The sequence below is a fragment of the Chelonia mydas genome, chromosome 1 (assembly GCF_015237465.2).
Source record: "Chelonia mydas isolate rCheMyd1 chromosome 1, rCheMyd1.pri.v2, whole genome shotgun sequence".
NCBI lineage: Eukaryota > Metazoa > Chordata > Testudines > Cheloniidae > Chelonia > Chelonia mydas.
Window position 1 is genome coordinate 113,217,574 of NC_057849.1, and position 22,148 is coordinate 113,239,721.

General features: G+C 39.5%; 1 protein-coding gene across 11 annotated transcripts in view; it reads left to right on the forward strand.

Moving 5' to 3' along the window:
* TGFBRAP1 (transforming growth factor beta receptor associated protein 1) overlaps positions 1–22,148 on the forward strand; it is a 66,738-nt gene that overhangs the window by 16,420 nt on the left and 28,170 nt on the right. For 6 of the 11 annotated variants that reach the window (XR_006287624.1, XM_043536519.1, XM_043536522.1 and 3 more), the window contains exons 4-5: positions 5,430–5,584; positions 21,293–21,375. Coding sequence is in view for 10 of the 11 variants with exons in the window: in XM_043536519.1 (XP_043392454.1) it covers positions 5,430–5,584; positions 21,293–21,375 (238 nt within the window). In the remaining variant the exon portion in view is untranslated. Of the gene's footprint in view, positions 1–1,547; positions 1,704–5,429; positions 5,585–21,292; positions 21,376–22,148 lie in introns of all 11 variants that reach the window. The other 5 variants (XM_043536504.1, XM_043536516.1, XM_043536505.1 and 2 more) reach the window with 1 other exon arrangement.

The following is a 22,148-nucleotide window of genomic DNA, read 5'->3' on the forward strand; positions in this document are numbered from 1 at the left end:
TGTAGAGCCATGGCTACTGGCATTGTTAAGTGAAGAGAGACATAGTTGTGTGTGTCAGGGTTCCCTAGAAAGATTCAGAATAGCGTGGAGGGTCACATCCACCCACCCACACACACACACACACACACACACACACACACACACTGTTCCTCAGACGTTCTTATCAACTGCTGGAAATGGCTTACTTTGATTATCACTACAAAAGGTTCTCTCCCCTCCCCCCCCCCACCCTTGCTGGTAATAGCTCACCTTACCTGATCACTCTCGTTACAGTGTGTATGGTAACACCCACTGTTTCATGTTCTCTGTGTATATAAATCTCCCCACTGTATTTTCCACTGAGTGTATCCTATGAAGTGAGCTGTAGCTCACGAAAGCTTATGCTCCAATAAATTTGTTAGTCTCTAAGGTGCCACAAGTACTCCTTTTCTTTTTTCAATGAATCAGTTATTCAGTCAGAAGACTGACATCCTTCTATCCCTACCTGGAAGGACTATAGGGCTACCCTCTGCCCCATGAATAAGGTTAAGATTTTGTCACTTTTTTTAGTAAAAGTCTTGGACGGGTCGTAGGCAATAAACAAATTCACTAAAGTCTGTGATCTGTCCTTAACTTTTACTAAAAATAACAGTGATAAAATGGGGCTGAGTCCCAGCCCTGCTATGGGAGAAGGGGAGTCCAGCACCCACTGTGGCTGGGATCTCCAGAGTCCCCTCCCGGTGTTAGTAATAGCTGGTAGTTCCAGGGTCCCCCAGCTGTGGGGCCAGTGGCTGGGAGTTGCCGGGGCCCCAGGGCTGAAATGGAAAATGTCATGGAGGTCACAGAAGTCACAGATTCCGTAACCTCCATGACATAATCTTAGCCTTACTTATGAACTGCCACACAATGGCAGCTGGTTTAAAGGACCTGCTTCCCTGCACCTTCTGCAATAGGTATGGCATCCCAATCTCAACCCCCCAAAGAAGCACTATTTTTGATGGGACCTCAATAGCTTCGAGCCACTGAGCCCAACATTACCCAACTTTCATACACCATTTGGAGGTCGTCTAGTAAACTTTGTCAACATGTGGAGTGCAGTAACAATAGATCAGTGCGTGCTGAATGTCATCCATTCTGGCTATATGAATGAGTTTGCATCCCTACCTCCTCCAGAGTCATCTTCCCCTTTAACTTTTGGGGATTACTCTCAAGACTATTCTCAAGCAAGAGGCAGACTCCCTATTACTGTGAGGAGCAATAGAACATGTGTCCCCTGAATACCAAGGGGGCAGCTTTTATTTGACTTATGCCCTTCTTTTGGTGTATAAGGAAATATGGTGACTAATTCTCCTCCACCTCCACCACCACCATCACCCGAACTGCTTCATTTGTAAACTCAAGTTTCATATGGTTATGCTGGCCCCTGTAATGTCACTAATAAAAAAGGACATGGTTTACAGCTCTTGATATGAATGAAGTGAGCTGCAGTTCACGAAAGCTTATGCTCAAATAAATTTGTTAGTCTCTAAGATACCACAAGTCCTCCTTTTCTTTTTACTTTCATTTAGATATTCATCCCACGCTGACGCTTCCTAAAGTATTTGCAGTAGTGACCTTTCACACCAGATGCCTCGGTCTCATTGTCTTCCCCTGCCTCGATGACTTGTTCCTTGTTGCCAAGTCATTCCAGAAGGCCCATGCTACACCTTCTCTCTTCCCTGGAGGTCAGTGTAAATGCCAGAAAATTTATTCTCACCCCGCACAGTCTCTGGACTTCATTGGGCCACCCTTGATTCGATTATTGCAAGGGCATTCTTGCCAATGGACAGGTTTCAGACCAAGAATAATATTGTAGCCCCAATGGCAATCAACCCTCCAGTACTGGTCAAAACGTGCCTGTCTCTTCTAGGTCATATGGCATCATGCACTTATGTCACTGTGTTCGCAAGACTCCACCTTCGTTGCCTTCAAATATGGCTCCAGTTAGTATACTCTCCAAACTTCCATCCTATGAACTTCATGGTAGCAATTCCTACAAATGTAGTTTTCTTCCCTACTGTGGTGGACAAATCCTTCACAGGTATGGGTAGATGTCCCCTTTCTCCCCTCTTCTCCAAACCAGGACCATTACTACAGATGGATCCCTTTTTGGTTGAGGAGTTCACTTGGACAGCCATGCAGCACGAGGCACCTTGATGCCACAAGAGTCCATATTCTGAAGGTGTGAGCAGTCCAGAAGGCATGCCGAGGCCTTTCTTCTGTTCATCCACACTCACTACGTCCTTATGCTGTCAAACAGTGTTATTACCGTCTTCTGCGTCAACAAACAGGGAGGCTCAAGATCCATCTCCCTGTGCTCAGAAGAGGTCAGCTTCTGGAATTGGTGCGTCGGCAACCAAATCGCCCTATCCGCAGCCTACCTTCCCAGAAAACAAAATACGCTCTGACTCCCTCAGCTGACATTTTTCAATTGACCACAAGTGGGAACTCCATGACTTGGTACTGCACAATATCTTTGATCTATGGGGAACCCCAATCATAGATCTATTCACCTTCATAACTAACAGAAAATGCAAGACACTGCTGCAGAGGAGCCCTATGTCACCACTTCCCAGGTGAGAGATTTCTTCCTTGGTCAGATCACCTGATCTATGCATGCCTTCTGCTACAACCCGTCACGAGTTTTGTGCAAAAGCTGGTAGGACAGTGCATGAGTTATCCTGATTGCCCTGTACTATGTTAGACAGTTTTGGTTCCTAAATCTCCTGTGCATGTAATCTTGAGTAGCGATCCTCCTCCCAACATTCCCTGAGCTTCTGACCTTGTGGAATGGCAAGATCAAGCACGCCAATCTGTATTCGCTTCACCTCAGGGCTTGTTTTATGGATGGGCATCATCCTTAGAACGCTCATGTTCCACAGTCATACGAGACATACTTTCTAACACTAGGAAGGATTCTACTAGGCAATGCTATCTGGCTAAGTAGAGATGATTTTTCTCCTCAGATACATCAAAGGAACATTATTCCAGAAGATTCGGGTATCCCTCTCATTTTAGATTGTATCCCTTCTCTAAAGGCATTAGGGCTATCCATCAGCTCCTTACAAGTCCACTTGGTAGCGATTACTGCCTGCCATCCTCCTTCTGAGGATTACTCAGTCTTCACTCACCCACTGACCACTAGATTTTGGAAAGGCCTAATCAGAACCTTTCCACCTATTCACAAGTCTACTTCTCTGTGGGACTTCAACCTTTTTCTCTCACAACTCTCAATGCCACCCTTTAAACCCCTAGCTTTCTGCTTCATTTCCCTTCTCTCCACAAAAGTTGCATTCCTTGTAGCCATTCCCCTCAGTCAGAGGGGTTGGCAAGCTTGGATCGATGATGGCGGATCCTCCTTATGCTGTATTCCATGAGGATAAAGTTCCACTACGTTTATCCAAATTCACCTCCCAAGGTGGTATTGAAATTTCACTTGAGCCACTTGAACCAATCAATCCATTTAGTTGTGTTCTTTCCTAAACTGCACTCTTCCTCAGACGAACAGAGTCCACACCTTCGATGTCCGGCAGTCCTTGGTGGTGGTCTTTGTAGGTAAAAGGCCAATTGGGAAGTCCCAGAGACTATTCATCATTATAACAGACTTGGGGGACAAGTGATCTCTACTCAGAGGATCTCCAAATGGATCTCTAACTGCATTCTACACTATCAGCTCTCAAACCTTCCCCCCACCATGAGATAAGAGCTCATTCCATGAGAGCACAAGCAATGACTATGGCATCGCTTCAGGAGGTATCCCTTCTTGATATCTGTAAAGCAGCCACATGGGGCTCCATTCACACCTTTACGAGACATTATGCCCTAGTCCAGGACTCCTCTGCTGATGCCTCCTTTAGAAGGGCTGTCCTTTGCTCAGCCCTACCATTTACATCTTTGCACCCTCCTCCTACTTAAGTACTGCTCGGTAATCACCTTCAGTGGAATACAATAGGGACCATCACTGGAAGAAGAGGAGGAGTTGACTTACATGTAATTGGAGGCTCTTTGAGATGTGTAGTCCCTATCTGTATTCCACCACCCACCCTCTTCTCCTCTGATTCACGGTGGAGAAGGAACTGGAGAGGCAGTCGATCTGCTCTGCTTTTTATCCCCTTGGTCGGAGGCATGAGGTGAGCCAGGGCACGTCTGCGTGGACCAATGGACGCTACTTTCAAATTCTCCAGCTACCGGCTCATGGTACGCATGTGTAACCCCCAGTGGAATACAGATAGGGACCACACATCTTGAAGAACCTCCAGTTAAGAGATTCTTTGAGATTTGGTTTTGAATTGAATAAAGTAACACTTGCAAACTTTATGCACGAGTCATCTGACTGATACCATTGTGCATAAAGTGGAGCAGGTGTCTGTCAGTGAAGCCCTCACTTGTAATTTGACAGTTTTTTCCTTCAAAGGAACACTGTCAACTTAAAATCTTGTAAGTGAGTTGAGTAGTTTGTGGTAATACATTTGCAGATGACTCCTCCTCCTTCTCCTGCCACCTTTTGTAGGTGTGGAATCACACTTTATAACACTTTCTTTGGTTGCCGTATAAGATAATCAGAAACAGGTTAAACAGGTTATATGTAAAAAGCTGACAAATGCAGATAGTGGAAAAACTGAAAATACCGATGTTTTTTGTTTGGTAAACATAGGTCATATCCATAAAAATAATGCCAAAAAAGCTTTAGAAGTGATTTCAAGTTGGCTTTCCTTTAGCTCTGGATTTAGTTTCATATCTACATGGAATATAATATAGCTTTGTATATTATGGTAGAACTGTGCTAAGTTGCACTGGAATTTGTTTTCAAGTCTACAGTTCACTAAAGCATGAATCGTCTAAGCAGTACCAACATAGGCAATGTTGCTGTCCCTGTGAGCCAATGGAAGGCAAAACACTCTGACCACCCTCAGAATTCAGTAATATACCAGCAATAAGCTGTATATTGCTCTAGGTCTGGTTTAAGAGCTTGGTCACAGAACAAGGTGGCACTTGTGTTGAGAGTATGATGATTCTGGTTTTGGTTCTTCCCTGACAAATATGCAAATATAGGTTTGCAGGCTGGGGTGCACCTTTTTCCCTCACTGTTTCATGATATACAAAGATGTACAGAAAACTTTCTGTACTAGAACACACATTAATGCCTGTGAAAACGAAGAAAAATTGCTAGTTTGAGTGGACTTAAATTTTTTTTGTAGTTTTTTTAGGGACAAACTTAAAGGTATAGTATAAAATCTGTTAAATATATTAATTGCAAAGATGAGCTTCAGAACTTGAAAACAAAAACGACAACTAAATTTTTATATCATTCTGTATTCTATAGCAATGTTAACATTTAATGAAGTCTCTAGAAATCAGTTTGTACTGTTCAAAATGCCAATTGCCCATTTTTTTTTGTCTTCTGTACTCAGGAAAGGTAATTGTAGCTACCAATAAAGGTGTGTACATCTTGGTGCCATTACCTTTAGAAAAACAGATTCAGGATCTTCTAAGCAGCCACAGAGTGGAAGAAGCCCTAATCTTAGCAAAGGCAGCCCGAAGGAACATTCCAAAAGAGAAATTTCAGGTTTGTCCTACCTTGAACATATGTGGAAGCTGGTCCAGTGGCAAAGAAGTAACTGAAGAGTGAGAGCTCTCTAGGGAGAAATCTAATATCTCCTATTCCTTGGGTCTGAGGAGATAGGTATGCTGCTGCGTTGACTCCGGGTTGGAAGTGATTATGAGTTGGCAGTGCTGAGTACTGCTGCCTGGATGTCTTCTCTCTCTACAGTTGTTTCTCAAAGGTGTTAATGACTTCATTAAAAGATGGTGCATGTTCTATCATGCTGGTAAAGAGATCTTGTGCTATAGAATTGAGATGGTGAGAGAATAGATAGAAAAGCGAATGATGGGTTGTGCTTTTTATCTAGGCTCTCCTTGTGCAGGGGAGGTTGCCTCATCATCGTAAAATCATCTCACTTTTTCAGTGTTGTGATTTCTTTGAAATCATGGTCTATAGACCATATAATTAAAAAAACAAACCCCAAACCTGAGAATAAGTGAAGAACCACACGGGCAAACTTTTGTAAAGTACCTGTCCAACTATTTAGCACATTTTTAAGATTACCGAACAAGACATTTTGGTTTTAAGGAGAAAAAACAATTGTGTGGATGTGAATCAGTTTCTTTTGCAATCTTTGTTTTTAGTTTATGAAATCTTATCACTTGGGTAACATTTTCTAGATTTTAAGGCATTCCGAAGGGACCATTGTGATAATCTAGCCTGACTGCTACATAACACAGGCTATAGGACTTGCCTGGATTATGTTCTGCTTCAAGTCTAATAGTTGTGATTGGATTAGAACATATCTCTTTAGAAGAACATCCTTTCTAGATTAAAAAAATTCCAGTGATGGAGAATTCACCACAACCCTTGTTAAGTTGTTCCATTGTTAATTACCCTCACTATTAAAAATAAATAAAAAATGCTCCTTTTTTCTAGTCTGAATTTGTCTAGCTCCAACTTTCCATCTAAGGGTCTCAATGCTTTATGAATACGAATGCCTCACAAACATGCAAACAGGGCTGGTGCAAGGATGTTTCACGCCCTAGGCGAAACTTCCAACATGCGGCTGCCCACCCCCCACCCCAGCCTTGCGGCAGCTCGGCACCCCCCCTGCGGCAGCTCTCTGCCGCCCCCTCCCTCCCTCCCCTCGGCCTGGGGAGCCGTGCGGCAGCTCCCCACCGCTCCCTCCCTTGCCCCAGGGAGCTGCGTGCAGCAACTCCCCGCCCTAGCTCACCTCTGCCCTGCCTCCTCCCCGAGCACGCCGCCACTTCTCCCGCCTCCCAGGCTTGCAGCGCCAATCAGCTGTTCAGCACGCAAGCCTGGGAGGGAGAGAAGCAGAGCAGGGCGGCGTGCTCAGGGGAGGAGGCGGAGCAGAGGAGAGCTGGGGCGGGGAGTGGCGTGGCGCTCCTTTGCGTGGCGCTCCCCCCCCCGTTACTTGCTGCTCCCCCTCCCCCCCCCCCCGCCCCAGCTCGCCTCCGCTCTACCGCCTCCCCAGAGCGTGCTTTTGGCCGCCCCCAACCACTTGGTGCCCTAGGCAACTGCCTAGTTCGCCTAGTGGTTGCACCGGCCCTGCATGCAAAGTAGGCTTTATGTCCATTCCATAGATGCAGGGTGGATGGAAAACTAAAGCAAAGGTGACCTAACTACGTGAGGTGCTGGCAGTCAGGAATAGAACCCATGAGACTTGACTCAGGCACCTGTTGTAACCCCTGACAAATACAATATTAGTTACACATTTGTATATGTGTGGTTTAGTGATTTATGGATGCGTTTTTAAAAAGTGAAATTCAGTGCTGACTTAAGAGAATACTAGATAATACTTAGTCCTGCCATGAGTTCAGGGGATTGGACTATATGACCTCTCGAGGTCCCTTCCAGTTCTATGAATCTATTATGACTATTGGCTGTCATCAGAAGCATTCATGAGGCAGAATCTTAGTTGGAAACTACTTTTGTTGAGCCATTGAGATGAGTGTATCTGTTCCCTTCCTCCTACCTGTGCGTGGGCTTCTAAGAGCAGGTCCACACTTAAAATGCTGAGCTGCAGGCTTTGGTGAAGACACTACTACACCAATGGGAGAGCTGCTTCTGTTGGTGTAGTTAATCCACTTCCATGAAAGGCAGTAGCTGTGTTGACGGGTGAAGCCCTCCTATTGATATAGCACTATCTATACCAGGGATTAGCTCGGTATAACTGTGTTGCTCAGGGGTGTGGATTTTTCACACCCCTGAGCAATGTAGTTTGTAGTGTAGATCTGTCCTTGATGACAGAGTGGAGTAAATATACTAATAAACACTTTTGTAGTGGAAGCCGAAATATACAGAGAAGTAGCATTAAGTCACCACAAATGTGATAAAAGAACATATTTCTTTAATAAAAAAAAAAAAAAAGGGGGGGGGGGGGGGCAAAAAAAAAGCTTCAAGTGCTCAAGAAATTAAAATGTAATAAAACATTGACCCAATAAATGAATCTGTTCAAAATAAGATTTATTTTTATCCAAGTAAATGACATTTTTAAACTTGTAGAAATACATCATTATTCCAAAAAGAACAGGAGTACTTGTGGCACCTTAGAGACTAACCAATTTATTTGAGCATAAGCTTTTGTGAGCTACAGCTCACTTCATCGGATGCGTTCAGATTTTCCACTGCATGCATCCGATGAAGGGAGCTGTAGCTCACAAAAGCTTATGCTCAAATAAATTGGTTAGTCTCTAAGGTGCCACAAGTACTCCTTTTCTTTTTGCAAATACAGACTAACACGGCTGCTACTCCTGAAACCTATCATTATTCCAAAGCACCATTAATTATCTTTCTCTGACTTCCTTCTCTTTGAGCCTTCCTTTGGTCACTATGACATTCAACAGTGGGTCTTTCTCAATAGTGTGGAAGCATCTGTAATTCAGTGGGCAAGTTAATGATAGAAAGGCAAGGGAGGTGTCTTTTTTTTGTTTTTAAAAAAATGCACAATTATAATTTCAATGGTGTCACCTTCTGTAGCAAGGCAGTGGGGGAATCGCTGCCCTTCCAAGTCCTCCGGTTGGTGGAAACTGATAATACAGTGTCACTGGAAATGGGTTGAGTTTGGTAGCATTTGAAAGCCCTTTCTCCCAGGAACGTAATGGTCCCAAACATGGCAAATCTCAAACAATTATGTAAATATATTCAAGAAAATGTTCAAAATCAACTTTTTTTTCAGTGTATTTTAACACAGACATGTCAAATATTCAGTCCTCGCAAAGTTAAATTGTGGCTTTCGACTGACAGTACTGTATTATCAGTTAATGCTCAGAATGTGATACTTGATTAATTTTTTTAATGTTATAGATGGTTGTAAATGGAAGGAGAGCTTCAAGTTCATTTGTCATCACTGGCAAAAAAGGTGATTCAGTGGTATTTATTTATTTTATTTTTTATATATATATATGTATATGTATATATATATATAAAAAATAAATAAAATATAAGAATTTCAAAAAGGAAATTGGGTTGTTAAAAGGTCACCAGTTCCCTTCTGTGCACTTGGTTTAGATGAAGCCCTAGAACACGAAAACAGAGTGGTGAAAGCCTTTGGGAGATTGGTGGGGTATGACACAACATCAGTGCTCTTCTCTCTCTCCCCTCCCAATCCCCAGAACTCAGATGAATTTTGAACAAAACTTTAAGCATAGCAGAAGTAACCATGCACCATTTAAACCAGTGGTGGGCAGGCCACAGGTTGCCCACCGCTGATATAAACTCATTGGGTGCTGTTAAATGCCAGGAAGGGGCAATTTTAAAGCTACAAGATGAACTTACTCTTACTGGCAACCCATTCGCATATAACTGACTGGTGCTCATTAATGTCAAGATGGAAGGCGTCTTCAGTGATAGATAGCTACAGGTTATCAGTTGAATGGCTACTTTGGATCATGACTTTGATGGAGTCTTGGATAATTCTTAGGGTTTTGAGGACTTCATCCATCTGTGGGCTCCAGGTAAGAACAGACTAAAGCTGTGCTCAGATGCAAAGAAAAAAGTCAGTGTGAAGGTGGTCGGGACTGTTACAGAGCTAACTGCAGACAGATCATTGTTTGCTCATGTCCTGGTTGCATCCTAATCTGTGTGGTCTGATCTGTATGAGACTTTGGGGAAGTACAGGTTCTTCATGGTACCACAATATATGTTTGAATGTGATGGAACAAGGTGTGACATTGTCTAAAAGAGAGGTGACCATGTTTTCACTAATGTATCATCATTGATATATCACCACTGTTGCACAATTGTGATAAATCAGGTAAGGTATCATCGGAAAAGTTATAGTCTGCTCAGTATGATTAGCCTGTTTATATGCATGTCATTATTGAATATGAAGTTATGAAACTTTGCTATGTATTTGTATCTCAAACCTGTTGTGTTTGAGGGTAACACCCTCAAAACAAATTAACATCAAGCCTAGCCAGCCTGCTTGATGGTCTATTAAGGACATCACCTCTTCCAGGGACGACTCCTGATGTCTCTTCAGGCAGCACATAGGCAATGCTTGCCTCATGTCTCAGCAAGGCACATGTGACCCAGGACTCCATGTTTTGCCATTAACTTTTCATGTACCTAAACTAAGAGTATAAATTGCAGACTGAGACATTCATTTGTCTTTTTCCTGCTCCACATCTTTGGATTATGATTTCTAACAAAGAAGAGCTTTGAACAATGGACTGAGGACCCCAATGTTTGGGGTGAACTAGAGAGACTTATTACAAACTGGCAGATTTAACATCACTGGTGGTATTATGATCTACAAACTCTGAAATTAACTGTAATTATACGATTCATTTTAACCTCTTAACTCTTCTTTTCTATTAATAAACCTTTAGTTTTTAGTTACTAAAGGTTTGGCTGCCAGTATGGTTTTTAGGTAAGATCTGAAGTATATTTTGACCAGGGGTGTATTTGTAGTTTTTGGAACTGGAAGAACCTAATACATGTGATTTTTGGGTTTTAATAATCATTTATTGCAGAAGTCTGGTTTGTCTGGATGGTGCATGAGGGGTTAGAGTGTCTGAAACAGATTGTCTATGGCTTCATAATAACTAGTATAGTATTTTGACTTGGTGAAATCTTATGATAGAATATACCACCAGTTTCTGGCAGTCTGACCTAAGCTTGGCACTCTTAGCTGTGTCACCTACCAGGCAGTATGATACCGGGCATATGTGCAAGACCAAAAGCAAACCAGTGCATTCTGTGCATGGTATTCCCAAGCCAGCATCTACCCACAATGTGACCCAGTGCCTTATGCCAGCAGAGGCCTTTCAGCATAGAAATCGTAGTTGGTATGGCTGAGGGACAAGCTCTCAACAAACCAGAAACTTGTAACACCTGCCAGAATTTGGTTGAACACTTAACTATGAGACTACAGAGAAAATACTGGACCTATGTTGAAGTCCACTTCGTGTTTGACATGTATGCAGAAGAATCAATTACAAATCTCACCAAAAAGAAGACTCCATAGCATTACACCTGTCCAAAACAAAATCATTGATTCCATAAACATCCCTAATGTTGCAGTGAAGAAGCTACTGTCTCATACTCGCACAAAGGATGAATCAACCATACATCTTGCAGGAAAAATGCTCCAGCATGTAAAGAATTGTGCAGATATTTTTGTTGTTGCATAGCATAATGAAGCTACTGCCTCATGCTACTCAGTGGAGTTTCTTCGTAGGTCCCATGAGGAGGCTGCCATTAGAATTCTCTTGAATGCCATCAGTGTCACAAAGAGAAATGCTACTAAACTCAAAATTTTTGCGCAAGACACAGATGTTCTAGTGCTCTCCGTGGGATGCTACCGAAGACTTCCAGAAGATTCTGTTTTTGTGCCTACTACTGGTGAACAGAATCACTGTATATCCCTCAGATGCTTCTATCACTTGAACCATTAAAAGTCACTGCGCTGCCATGTTTCCACACTTTTTCAGGCTATGACGTTACTGTTACATTAGCTGAAAAGATCAAATTATCTTACTGGAAGGCATTTAATTCAGCCTCCAAAGAGCCTCTCCTAGCTCTGAATGGCTGAGACAATCACTGGTGAGGTCATAAATGCACTGGAGACATTCATATGTGGAGTTTACCGTTTGAAGACAAACATTACGACACTGGCAGATCTACGTTGGTGGATACTTTCCAAGAAGCAGACAAATAGAGAAATTGCCACCATGAGGGGTGTATTTACCTGCTATTAATAGGGCAAATTTTCAAGTTGTGCAGTGGCTCCAGGATAATTGAGCACATCCCAAACTACCCTCCCCTCAGGCCTGGGTAGGTCTTGGATGTTGGACTGATCACAGCAGTGTGTGAATTACCAGGCACTCCCCAATCAATCCTTCTGGTAATCAAATACTCATGTGTGAAGACCAGATGCTCACTACCTTTCAAATGTTTGGCCAGCAGCCTGCTTTATATGGAGATTTGCGAGGATTAGTGTGACAGCATGTCTAGCAGTGTTGCCCTAGATGATGACTTTGATGAATAAATGTTTTCAGTCCTACCATGTCAAGGCTAACTTCCCTAGGATTACCAAAGATCATTCTTTTTTTATGTAAGCAATAAATCACTGTGTTAAAGTATAAACTCTCAAACAAAATATATATAATCTAAAAAGCAAAAATTCTAAATTTATGTTTGGAACTGTTATGTTTGTGGGAGAAAGGGCTTTCTAATGATACCCACTTGACGCATTTCTGACAACATTGTTTTGTCAGAATTTCCGCCAAGAGGAGGACCGGGAGCTGGTGGGGGGCAGGAGAAGGCAGTGATTCTCTCCTCCTCCCCCTGCTATGCTGCAGAGGGTAAAACCATTGAAATTATGATTCTTTTGATTTTTATGAATCAAGTGACACCTTCCTTACCTTTCTATCACTAACTTGCCCAGGGAATAAGATTGTAATACATTAAGTTCCCAAGCTACAACTTAAGTGCTATGTAAATGTTGAGTTTTGAAGGTGACCTGTGAAATTTAAAAAAAAAAAATGAAAAGATCACAATCCCATTTTAATGATGCATGAAGAAATCCTGAATGGCTTTTGTCTAACTTCCCCTACTGTTTTTATTTTTACTTTAAAACATTTAGGTATTGTCTTGGTCTGGAAAATTCTATGGCATTTCTGGAGAACTAATGATGTAGTAACTTCACAAGCAAATAAAGTTTGACAAACTGAAAGGGAATTTTAATCATGGATTTATACCTGGATTTGATTCTCTTTTGATATTAAGTCCAGCGCCCAATGAATAGATTGGAGAAAGATGTCTTGGATTCAACAGCCTCACTACTTTATGGTGTGATAGTCTGCAAATATTTGAGATGTCTGAGAAGCATTGCAGGGAAGACCAGACTTCTAATTCCCAATATATCGGAGGAACAAAATAGGCAGAAAAAAAAAATCAAGCTCTTCAAATCATAAAGAAGCAAACCAAGATCAGTAACCCAAGGACAATGTGTCACGTTATATTTAACACCTTTCCATGCCATGAGGCCAGATAATTTTCCCTGTACTACTTTCATTTAAGTTGTATGAATGAAGTACAGGAAAGACCATACCACACTCTGTTCATACCACATATTTAATTGCAATCCATTATTTAAAAATAAAGATGATTCAGGACTTTTGGGGCGGAAAGTTTTTTTCCAAGTTATACATATTTACAATTTTTAGAATAAATCATTCTTCTCTGTTCCTACATACTTTACGTAAGTGAACAACCATTTTCTCCAAGATTTACCAAATTACTCCACGTAGGCATCTCAAACACTTCAGTCCATGCAAGCAAATGTGACTTTCACAATTGTCCAGACATCTGAAGAAAGTGTTGGGATTTATTTACTGCTTTGCCATGAAAGTACATGAATATGGGTAAAATCAAACATACACAATAAACCATTTCCATTTCCCTTAAAGCAGTTAACATGGAGACAACCAGTTACCTTGAAGTTGTTGCTTAAATCTCTGTGTACACCATATAGAATAACTGTTACTATAAGGTATCAACACAGTGTGCATGTATGAAAACAACTGATATCCTTGCCCAGACTTGACCTGTAGTATCCCTTTAGTTTTTCCAGGGTGAGAAGAACTTTTATAGTTAATTCTTTCTTCATATTCTGGACCATGGGTTTTGGGCTTTTTTTTTCATTGCCACATTGCTCACATGTTGGACCCTTCCATTTTAACAGAATTGTCTTCCAAAAATTCCTCCAGACTCAGGCTAGCTCTTAGCCATGGCTTCTGGCCATGGGTTATTTACAGGTCAGACTCCAGATTTTTAAAGGGATCACAAACCTGTTTTCCCAAAAGCATATTGAAAGCTTTTTAATATCACAAAGAAAATAAAGGCGTGTATTTATCCTCATGTTAACCAATGGGATTCCAATTCTACTGCTGAACTAGAATCCCAAAATAAATGGGTTAGTCTTGTCATGTATAGTTGACATGTGGTCTTTAGTATATAAAAAAGGCTGCATCCGTCCCCTCATTAAGAAATGCTTTCTTAATCTGTTGTTTTCTTTCAGTAAGGGCATCAGGTCTAGAAATAGATTTTGCTTCCTGTACAGAATATTTTTTGTAACAACTCTTAAAGACCTTTTTCCTATTTATATAATTTAAACGTTCATTAAAATGTTAGACAAATGTTTCCATGATAGAACAATATTATAAAAGCTTAAGTATATTTATATAAAATTTTGTCCCAGGTCATTGTAGACCAGTTTTTATGAAAAGGGAAAAAGAAACAAGCAAATGTACGAAAAATTGCAATTGCATTTTTTCTAAATTGTTTAAAAATCTTAACATATAGTAATTAGTGTAACATGAAAATAGGGAATATTGCCCATTGGAATAACTTTACTGAAGCCAAAAAGGAGCAATTATTCCAAATTCAGCCTACCAGACTTAGTAAGATAAGAGGTAAATCATCAGTAGACTTTTCCTTTTGAGTTTGAGGCTTAATTTTTCCACACAACCCCTTCCCTCAAAACAACCAACCAACCATCTTCTGGCTTAATCCTACTCAGATAATACAGCTGTCAAATCACCCAGTGCTGTGGTAAATGTGTGATAGCTACTGTTTAAGAGCTAAAAATAGAGAGATAACACAGCAGCTTGTGCTAACTTTGGAAACCTCTACTTGAATAAGGAGCCAAGATGGTGATATTGATGTGTATGCTATGCTGGGAGGTTTCTCCTTAGATTTTTATAAGGAATGTGTTTCTTTTGGGAAAAAAAATTGACAGTTGATGTGGACCCAGTTTCTGCATAGCAATCACCAGAACCAATGTCCACTTCCATTCTGTAACAGCGTATAGAATTTTGCCTCAAGAATGACTTCAAGAAAATTTTTTGCCTACTCACTCACTAATCTGATTTTACTAATCAACCACTCCTTTTAATCCACAAATTCAGATTCTAGCTTTAGTGTTACTCCTAAATTCTAATTTCAAATGTTTTCCTTTATTTGAATGTTTTTCCAAACTTTCATTTCATTTTTTAGGCTCATTATCTTTATAGTTCTTAGTCTTCTGAAAAGACTAAAAGGGCTTCTGTGTTTACAAGTCTGAAGACAAGCTTGATAAGTTGTCTTAATGCTTTTAATATGAATAAAGGCAACTATCCAGAAGGAAAAACTTCTCTTCAGAACTGATTCCTCAGGAAGACATACATGGCGAGATGGGGCTGGGATAACAGAAGTGTGGTTTCTCACCTATTTGCGAGGTTATTTAAGCATCATTTTTTAAAAAAAATATAAACAAGCAAGGTGCGATGAAATTTTAGAAGGGGATTCTCAGATGGCTTCTTTCTAAATAGATAGATACAAGCACTCACTTTTCCAGGAAGAACACATCCCGACAGTCTAAAGATGAAATGAAAAATTTACTGATAGGTGAACAGGGAGTCAGTCTGTAAAGTTTCCATCCTCATTCAGTAACATCAAAATCAAGTTAAAATGGAAGATAAGTCATCTCGGAGCAGCTGGCTTCTACAGTCTAGTCTTCTGAAAATGTTATCGAAGAGCTGATGTTTGGAAGCAGCATCAACCTTCCTGTCTTTGACTGTGGCAATGACAGATAATCAAAGTACCTGTTTAGTTTAGTTTCCCAGCAGGGCCTCTTGTGCAAATCTTTAGTAAAATTCAGTTTAAAAGGAGTATTTTCCTCATCCCTTTATAAAACTTTTTATTAGAAATATTGCCAAATTTTGCACCAGGTGTATTTTCTCCTCTTCCTTAGAATACCCAGCACTTGCTTTCTTGGCGTGTTTGATTCCCCCCCGCCCCCCCAGCATTTTGATCTTCCTTTCCATTCTTTGAACTTTAAGCATGCAAACTGCAAATCCTTTTTTCTTTCCAAAGTGGTTTGTCCAACATTTTGTCTTAGCCTTGCTGTCCATTTCCACCTTTCTCAAGAAAGAGGCTAATTTAATGTTGGTCATTTTATGATGGCAGAGATCAAGGGAATCTGTCAGTAACACCTCCTGCCTGCTGTTGTGCTTGGACAGAGAAGAGGCAGACAAAGCCAGTTGTTTCAAGGCCTACACGCTAGGAGCTGGCACCCTCTGTTTAAAATGTTTTTCCTCTTTGTGGGCATCTTTTCTGTGTTGATTATTTATCAATGATGATAGCCGTATTGCTCAAAGACCGCATCTAAGCAAGTCTTGGGACAAGTGACTGTTTCTACCATTGCTGAGATCAGGCTCTGTCCCGTGATATAAATGTGTCACCCAGTTTTAAAAAAAAAAAAAAAAAAAAAAAATCTAGCAAATTGCACTTTATACATGACTATAAACATGTTTTGCTGGAACACTCAAATGCGAGCTTTGTTTTGGGAATGTTTCTGGTGCACATTTCTTTGCCTGAATAATTCTTCATTCTTTGTACAATATAATTTTACCAAATATTAAAATCACCTGTAGATTTATAAATATGAAATGGAGCTTAAATGGTCATTTTACTGGAAGTTAGTAACTTATTTGAAAATATACAGACTTAGCAGAAGTTGGGAAACACACTCTACTCTGTAGTGGTTATTTTGATTCTGTAGGACCAGTGAATTGTTATTCAAACAGTTGCAAGTACAGCAACCTGTTCTTACTATTCTGCACTGCCCTCTGGCTACTTTGTTTGACCTGTTTAAAGTATAGCAGTCTATTTTAAATATCCAGTTTTTCACCTCATTTTTATTTAATCTTAGTAAACTTGTCCGTGTCAGTTGTAGTTGCAAAGAGCAGCTATTTTTCCTTATATGAACCTAAAGGAACAATGTGGAATATTCTTATAAGGTCCTTACAAAGTATATCCACAAAATAAAGAAGGTAGGGGAAAAGAAGCATGTGGGGTAACTTATTTTGTAACAGGTTGTATTTTGACGCTTCTCCAAAAAATAACATAAACTATAATATGCAGTTTTTTAGCAGCCGGAAAACGGCCAGACTATAGAGAGTGCTGCTGCTTGCTTTTTATATTTTTCCAGACATAAATGCAGAGCCAATAGTGTTAAACTAGCTGGCCAAAAAAACCCAAAACTGTTAAATTAACACTTATATTACAATGGCTTCTTCAGATGACACAAATACTTTTTTTTTTTTTTTGGGTTGGTGTTGATCTTCAGTGGTACCACTAGTCAATTGATAACCTTCATTGTGCCTTGGTATTCCAAGATTTATATTATGGTTCATACATGCCCTCAGTTCTAGGGACACCTGAAATACAGCACTACGGAGAGGCTCAATGGCATGGTGGGAAAAATGACTTCTGAAACGGACTCTTCTTGCCTTTCTTAGTCACTGTTAATTTACAATCCTTTGTGTGTGTTGTAAATGGTCTTACTTTACCTCCCCTTTACTGGGTTCACTGAGCCTTGGCAAGTCAGTCAACTATTCCATTATGACCAAGGTGGATAAAAAATTGATCTTAAAAGTTTTAATATAAATTAAATACATTTTTCTTAAAATTGAAAATTGAACTTGAAATTGTTAGCCTGTATTAAGGCCTAAATTTACTATAATCTATTAAAATCATTTAAATAAAAATATGCTGCATAAATGAGCCCTCCTCAAATTTTAATGAATTAAAGGCTGCTGCTTTTTTAGTTTTTTAGCAGAATCTGGGGGAAAATATCTTTAACTTCTTAGGTCAACTCAAGCTTTATATATGTCACAATGACTTTTGTATTTCATTGAGTATATGTAGTCTGTCTTGGCTTTTTTGCACATATAGGAACTTTCTGTTGTGCAGAAAAGCTGTGGCCTTAAATTACTTTTGGTTTAACTTTTTCTAGCAGGTGTGTAGAGAAAATTTCTTCTGGACTTGTTAGCTCGAAGTTGAGACACAGGTTGGAAGAGGAAAACAAGCTTTCTTGCTTTTTCAACTCCCAATCTAAGAAAAAAACAGGTTGGGGAGAAAGTGAGATCTGCTAGTTCTCAAAAAGGACATGGGGCCAGATTTTCAAAGGGTTTAAGCATCTACAGATTCAGGCAGGTGTCCCGTGGGATTTTCAAACCTCCTTAGCAGGTTAGATGCTTAACTCCCATTGATTTTGATGGCAGTTGGGCACCTTGCCCTGCTTGGGCCCTTTTGAGAATCCCATTAGGTACCTGTCTGCATCTTTAGGCACTTGAATACCTTTGAAAATCTGGCCCACAGTGACCAGAAACAAATCAATTCACTATCTACAGCCTTTGCTTAATAAAGCTGGGTTAAATTGAAATTTGATACTTTATGTATCTAGCAAACTTCATTTTAAAATGCTTTTTATACATTTTAACTGAATTCTATTTTGTGTTCAAATGTAGCTTGACACAAATTGAGAGTAAAAAAATTACCTAGTAAATAAGAAATGCATCATCCACCGTTGTCTATCACAAAAAATGTAAAAATTAAGAATTTGAATACTTGTGTTATACATATAACTGTTTAAATGTATAGGGATAGTATACCCTCTCAGATAGCAAAGAATACCAAATTTGGTTGCAAATCAACTGTTAATGGTTATATGAACCAATGAGAGTGAAGCTCTGTTGTTTAGGAAAATAACTGAAAAGTTCCACATGGAAAATACAATTAATATCAATGTAAATCAAAGTTTCCTGTTTGCTGATTTAAATCATGATTAAAGTTGGTTACTTAAAATCACTTGTAAATCAATCCACCCTGCCTTAGGCCTCTGATTCTTGTGCAGTATCTTTCTGCATGCAATAGATTGTTGAGGAATACTACAATTTTCCTAGGTACTTTAGTTCAAAATTGGAGCTGTTAGCACTGTGTGTGTTGACAGCTTTCATAACACTGTTTAGAGCAGTGTGTAAAAATCAATTTATGTCAGTGAAGCTGGCAGATTATCATAACTGTAGATGCTCCTGGAAACGAGAGGAACCAGCATCATGTGACCACCAGCAGGTGTGCTGCAGACTGCAATTTGAGAAGTGTACTTGTCTCTGTATTTTCAGTAATACAGATACTTCTGTTAATACAGGGAATACCTAAAATATTGCATATAACTTTATCTAGTGACCACTAAATCAACATTGAGCTTAAAATATACTGGTCAGTTTCACCTCCGCTTTTATAGGTGTGGGTGGGTTAATTAAAATAAATGCTATTTTCATGTTGATGAAAATGTGTATGCCAAGTACGTAAAAATTTTGAAAGTATAACTTTCCCTGAAGTTTTAAAGAAACACTAGAAGAACCTTAGTTTTGTAGCACTTTCTAGTTGTTATAAGGTCTGGCTCTTCCTACCTGTCTGCTTGCACTTTCCCTTTTTTTTGCCTTCCCCCTTTTAAGTAGGGCTGTCGATTTAATCGCAGTTAACTCATGCGATTAACTCAAAAAAATAATCATGATTAATTGCACTGTTAAACAATAGAATACCAATTGAATTTATTAAATATTTTTGGATGGTTTTCTGCACTTTCAAATATATTGATTTCTGTTACAACAGAATACAAAGTGTACAGTGCTCACTTTATATTATAAATATTTGCACTGTAAAAATGATAAAAGAAATTTTTTCAATTCGCATCATACAAATACTGTAGTGTAATCTCTATCGTGAAAGTGTAATTTATACATGTAGATTTTGGTTTTTTTGGTTTCATAGCTACACTCAAAAACAAAACAATGTAAAATTTTAGAGTCTGTAAGTCCACTCATTCCTACTTCTGGTTCAGCCAATCGCTAAGACAGACTAGTTTGTTTACATTTCTGGGAGGTACTGCCGTCTGCTTCTTATTTACAATGTCACCTGAAAGTGAGAACAGGCGTTCGCATGGCACTTTTGTAGCCGGCATTGCAAGCTATTAATGTGGCAGATATGCTAAACATTCGTATGCCTCTTCATGCTTCGACCACCATTCCACAGGACATGCTTCCATGATGATGACACTCATTAAAAATTAATGCATTTATTACTGTGGCTGAACTCCTTGGGGGAGAATTGTACGTCTCCTGTTCTGTTTTACCTGCGTTCTGCCATATATTTCATGCTATAGCAGTTTCAGATGACCCAGCACATGTTCGTTTTAAGAACACTTTCACAGCAGATTTGACAAAATGCAAAGAAGGTACCAATGTGAGGTTTCTAAAAGTAGCTACAGCACTCGACCCAAGTTTTGCGACTCTGAAGTGCCATCCAAAATCTGAGAGGGACGAGGTGTGGAGCATGCTTTCAGAAGTCTTAAAAGAGCAACACTCTCTGATGCAGAAACTGCAGAACTGGGAACACCGAAAGAAAATCAACCTTCTGCTGGTGGCATCTGACTCAGATGATGAAAGTGAGCATGCGTCAATCTGCACTCCTTTGGATCATTATTAAGCAGAACACCTCATTAGGATGGATGCATATCCTCTAGAATGGTGGTTGAAGCATGAAGGGACATGTGAATCTGGCATGTCAATATCTTGTGATGCTGGCTACAACAGTGTCATGTGAACACCTGTTCTCACTTTCAGGTGGCACTGTAAACAAAAAGCGGGCAGCATTATCTCCTGCAAATGTAAACAAACTTGTTTAGCTGAGTGACTGAACAAGTAAGACTGAGTGGACTTGTAGGCTCTAAAGTTTTACATTGATTTGATTTTGAATGGAGTTATTTTGTGTTCATAATTCTACATTTGTAAGTTCAACTTTCATGATAAAGAGATTGCACTACAGTACTTGTATTAGGTGAATTGAAAAATACTATGTTTTTTACAGTGCAAATATTTGGAATAAAAAAAAGAGCACTGTACATTATGTATTCTGTTGTAATTGAAATAAATATATTTGAAAACGTAGAAAACATACAAAAATATTTAAATGGTATATTGTTTAACAGCATGATTGATCACAATTCATTTTTTAAATCACTTGACAGCCCTACTTTTAAGATATATACCCTGACTTCTCCTGAAAACTTAGTCGGATGTCAGATGGTGCAGTGAGCAGTTAAATTTGTCAATCTGGATTTGTGTTCAGGAGTCTTGACTAAAATTGTTTTAAATATTCAGAAATTTCATGTAGGGAATATTTTTAAAATTCTTTGTTATTGAGTAAACCTGATTTAAAATGCATAAGCTGAGGGTTTGATATCATGTGCAATAATTCAGAAGCATAGTTCTATATCATACATTGAATGCTTTGTGAAGTAGTTAGCTATTGCAGTAATGATAGTGTAAATGACTCCATTCAAAAAACTAACAAACCTTTTCTCCCATCTTTCAGGTAATGTACAAACGAATCTTGCAGCAAGCAGGTTTTATATACTTTGCACAGCTTCAGTTCCTAGAAGCAAAAGAACTCTTCAGGTAATTCTGTGTGTTGACAAAATGAAACATTCATGTTAATCATCTTTGAACAAGGTTACATGCTTGAATTTAAAGGTATTTCAAAGGAATATTTTATGATGCGAGTGTAATACTGCTGTGGTAGAAATGGCTATAGTTGAAGAGGACCAAAATTATTTTGGTCCTCAGCTTTATGATTGGATGAAGGGTGACCCATAATGTTAACTTAATATTTTTGTATCATAAATATAATTGACATAAAGTACTAGGGCCCTGATCCTGTAATCTAATCTCCACTGTGCCCATGTGGAGACCCACTGATTACATGCCCATGCAGATCAGCTTCCAAGATCAGGGTCTGATGTAAGTTTTGTTCTGCTTTCTTAAATCTATTAAAACTGCAAAATATGGCACAGTGTCCACTTAAAGTACTTAAATTGGGCAGGAGGGAGTGGAAGGAGAGATGTATTAGTGCTCTCAGTTACCCTTGGGAAGCAGTAACATTTCTGCATTAAGGTAGAATCAGTTGCAAATTATATACTAGTGATACACAATTGCACTGTCAGATTTTTCTATGAAGCTCTTCTTTATATTCAGATTTGCCTTCTTAAACAGTGTTGGGTCTCGTCCACAAGATCTGCTTGCCATTTTTAAAAATCTCTGCAAATCTTCCTGACTTCACTGTTGGAAATAAAATGGCTGCTGACAATCTTGTTGCTCTGTTCTCATTCCATAAGTGTGGTTAAAAATGATGCTGCTCACCCTATTGGTTGTTTTTTTGTTTTGTTTTGTTT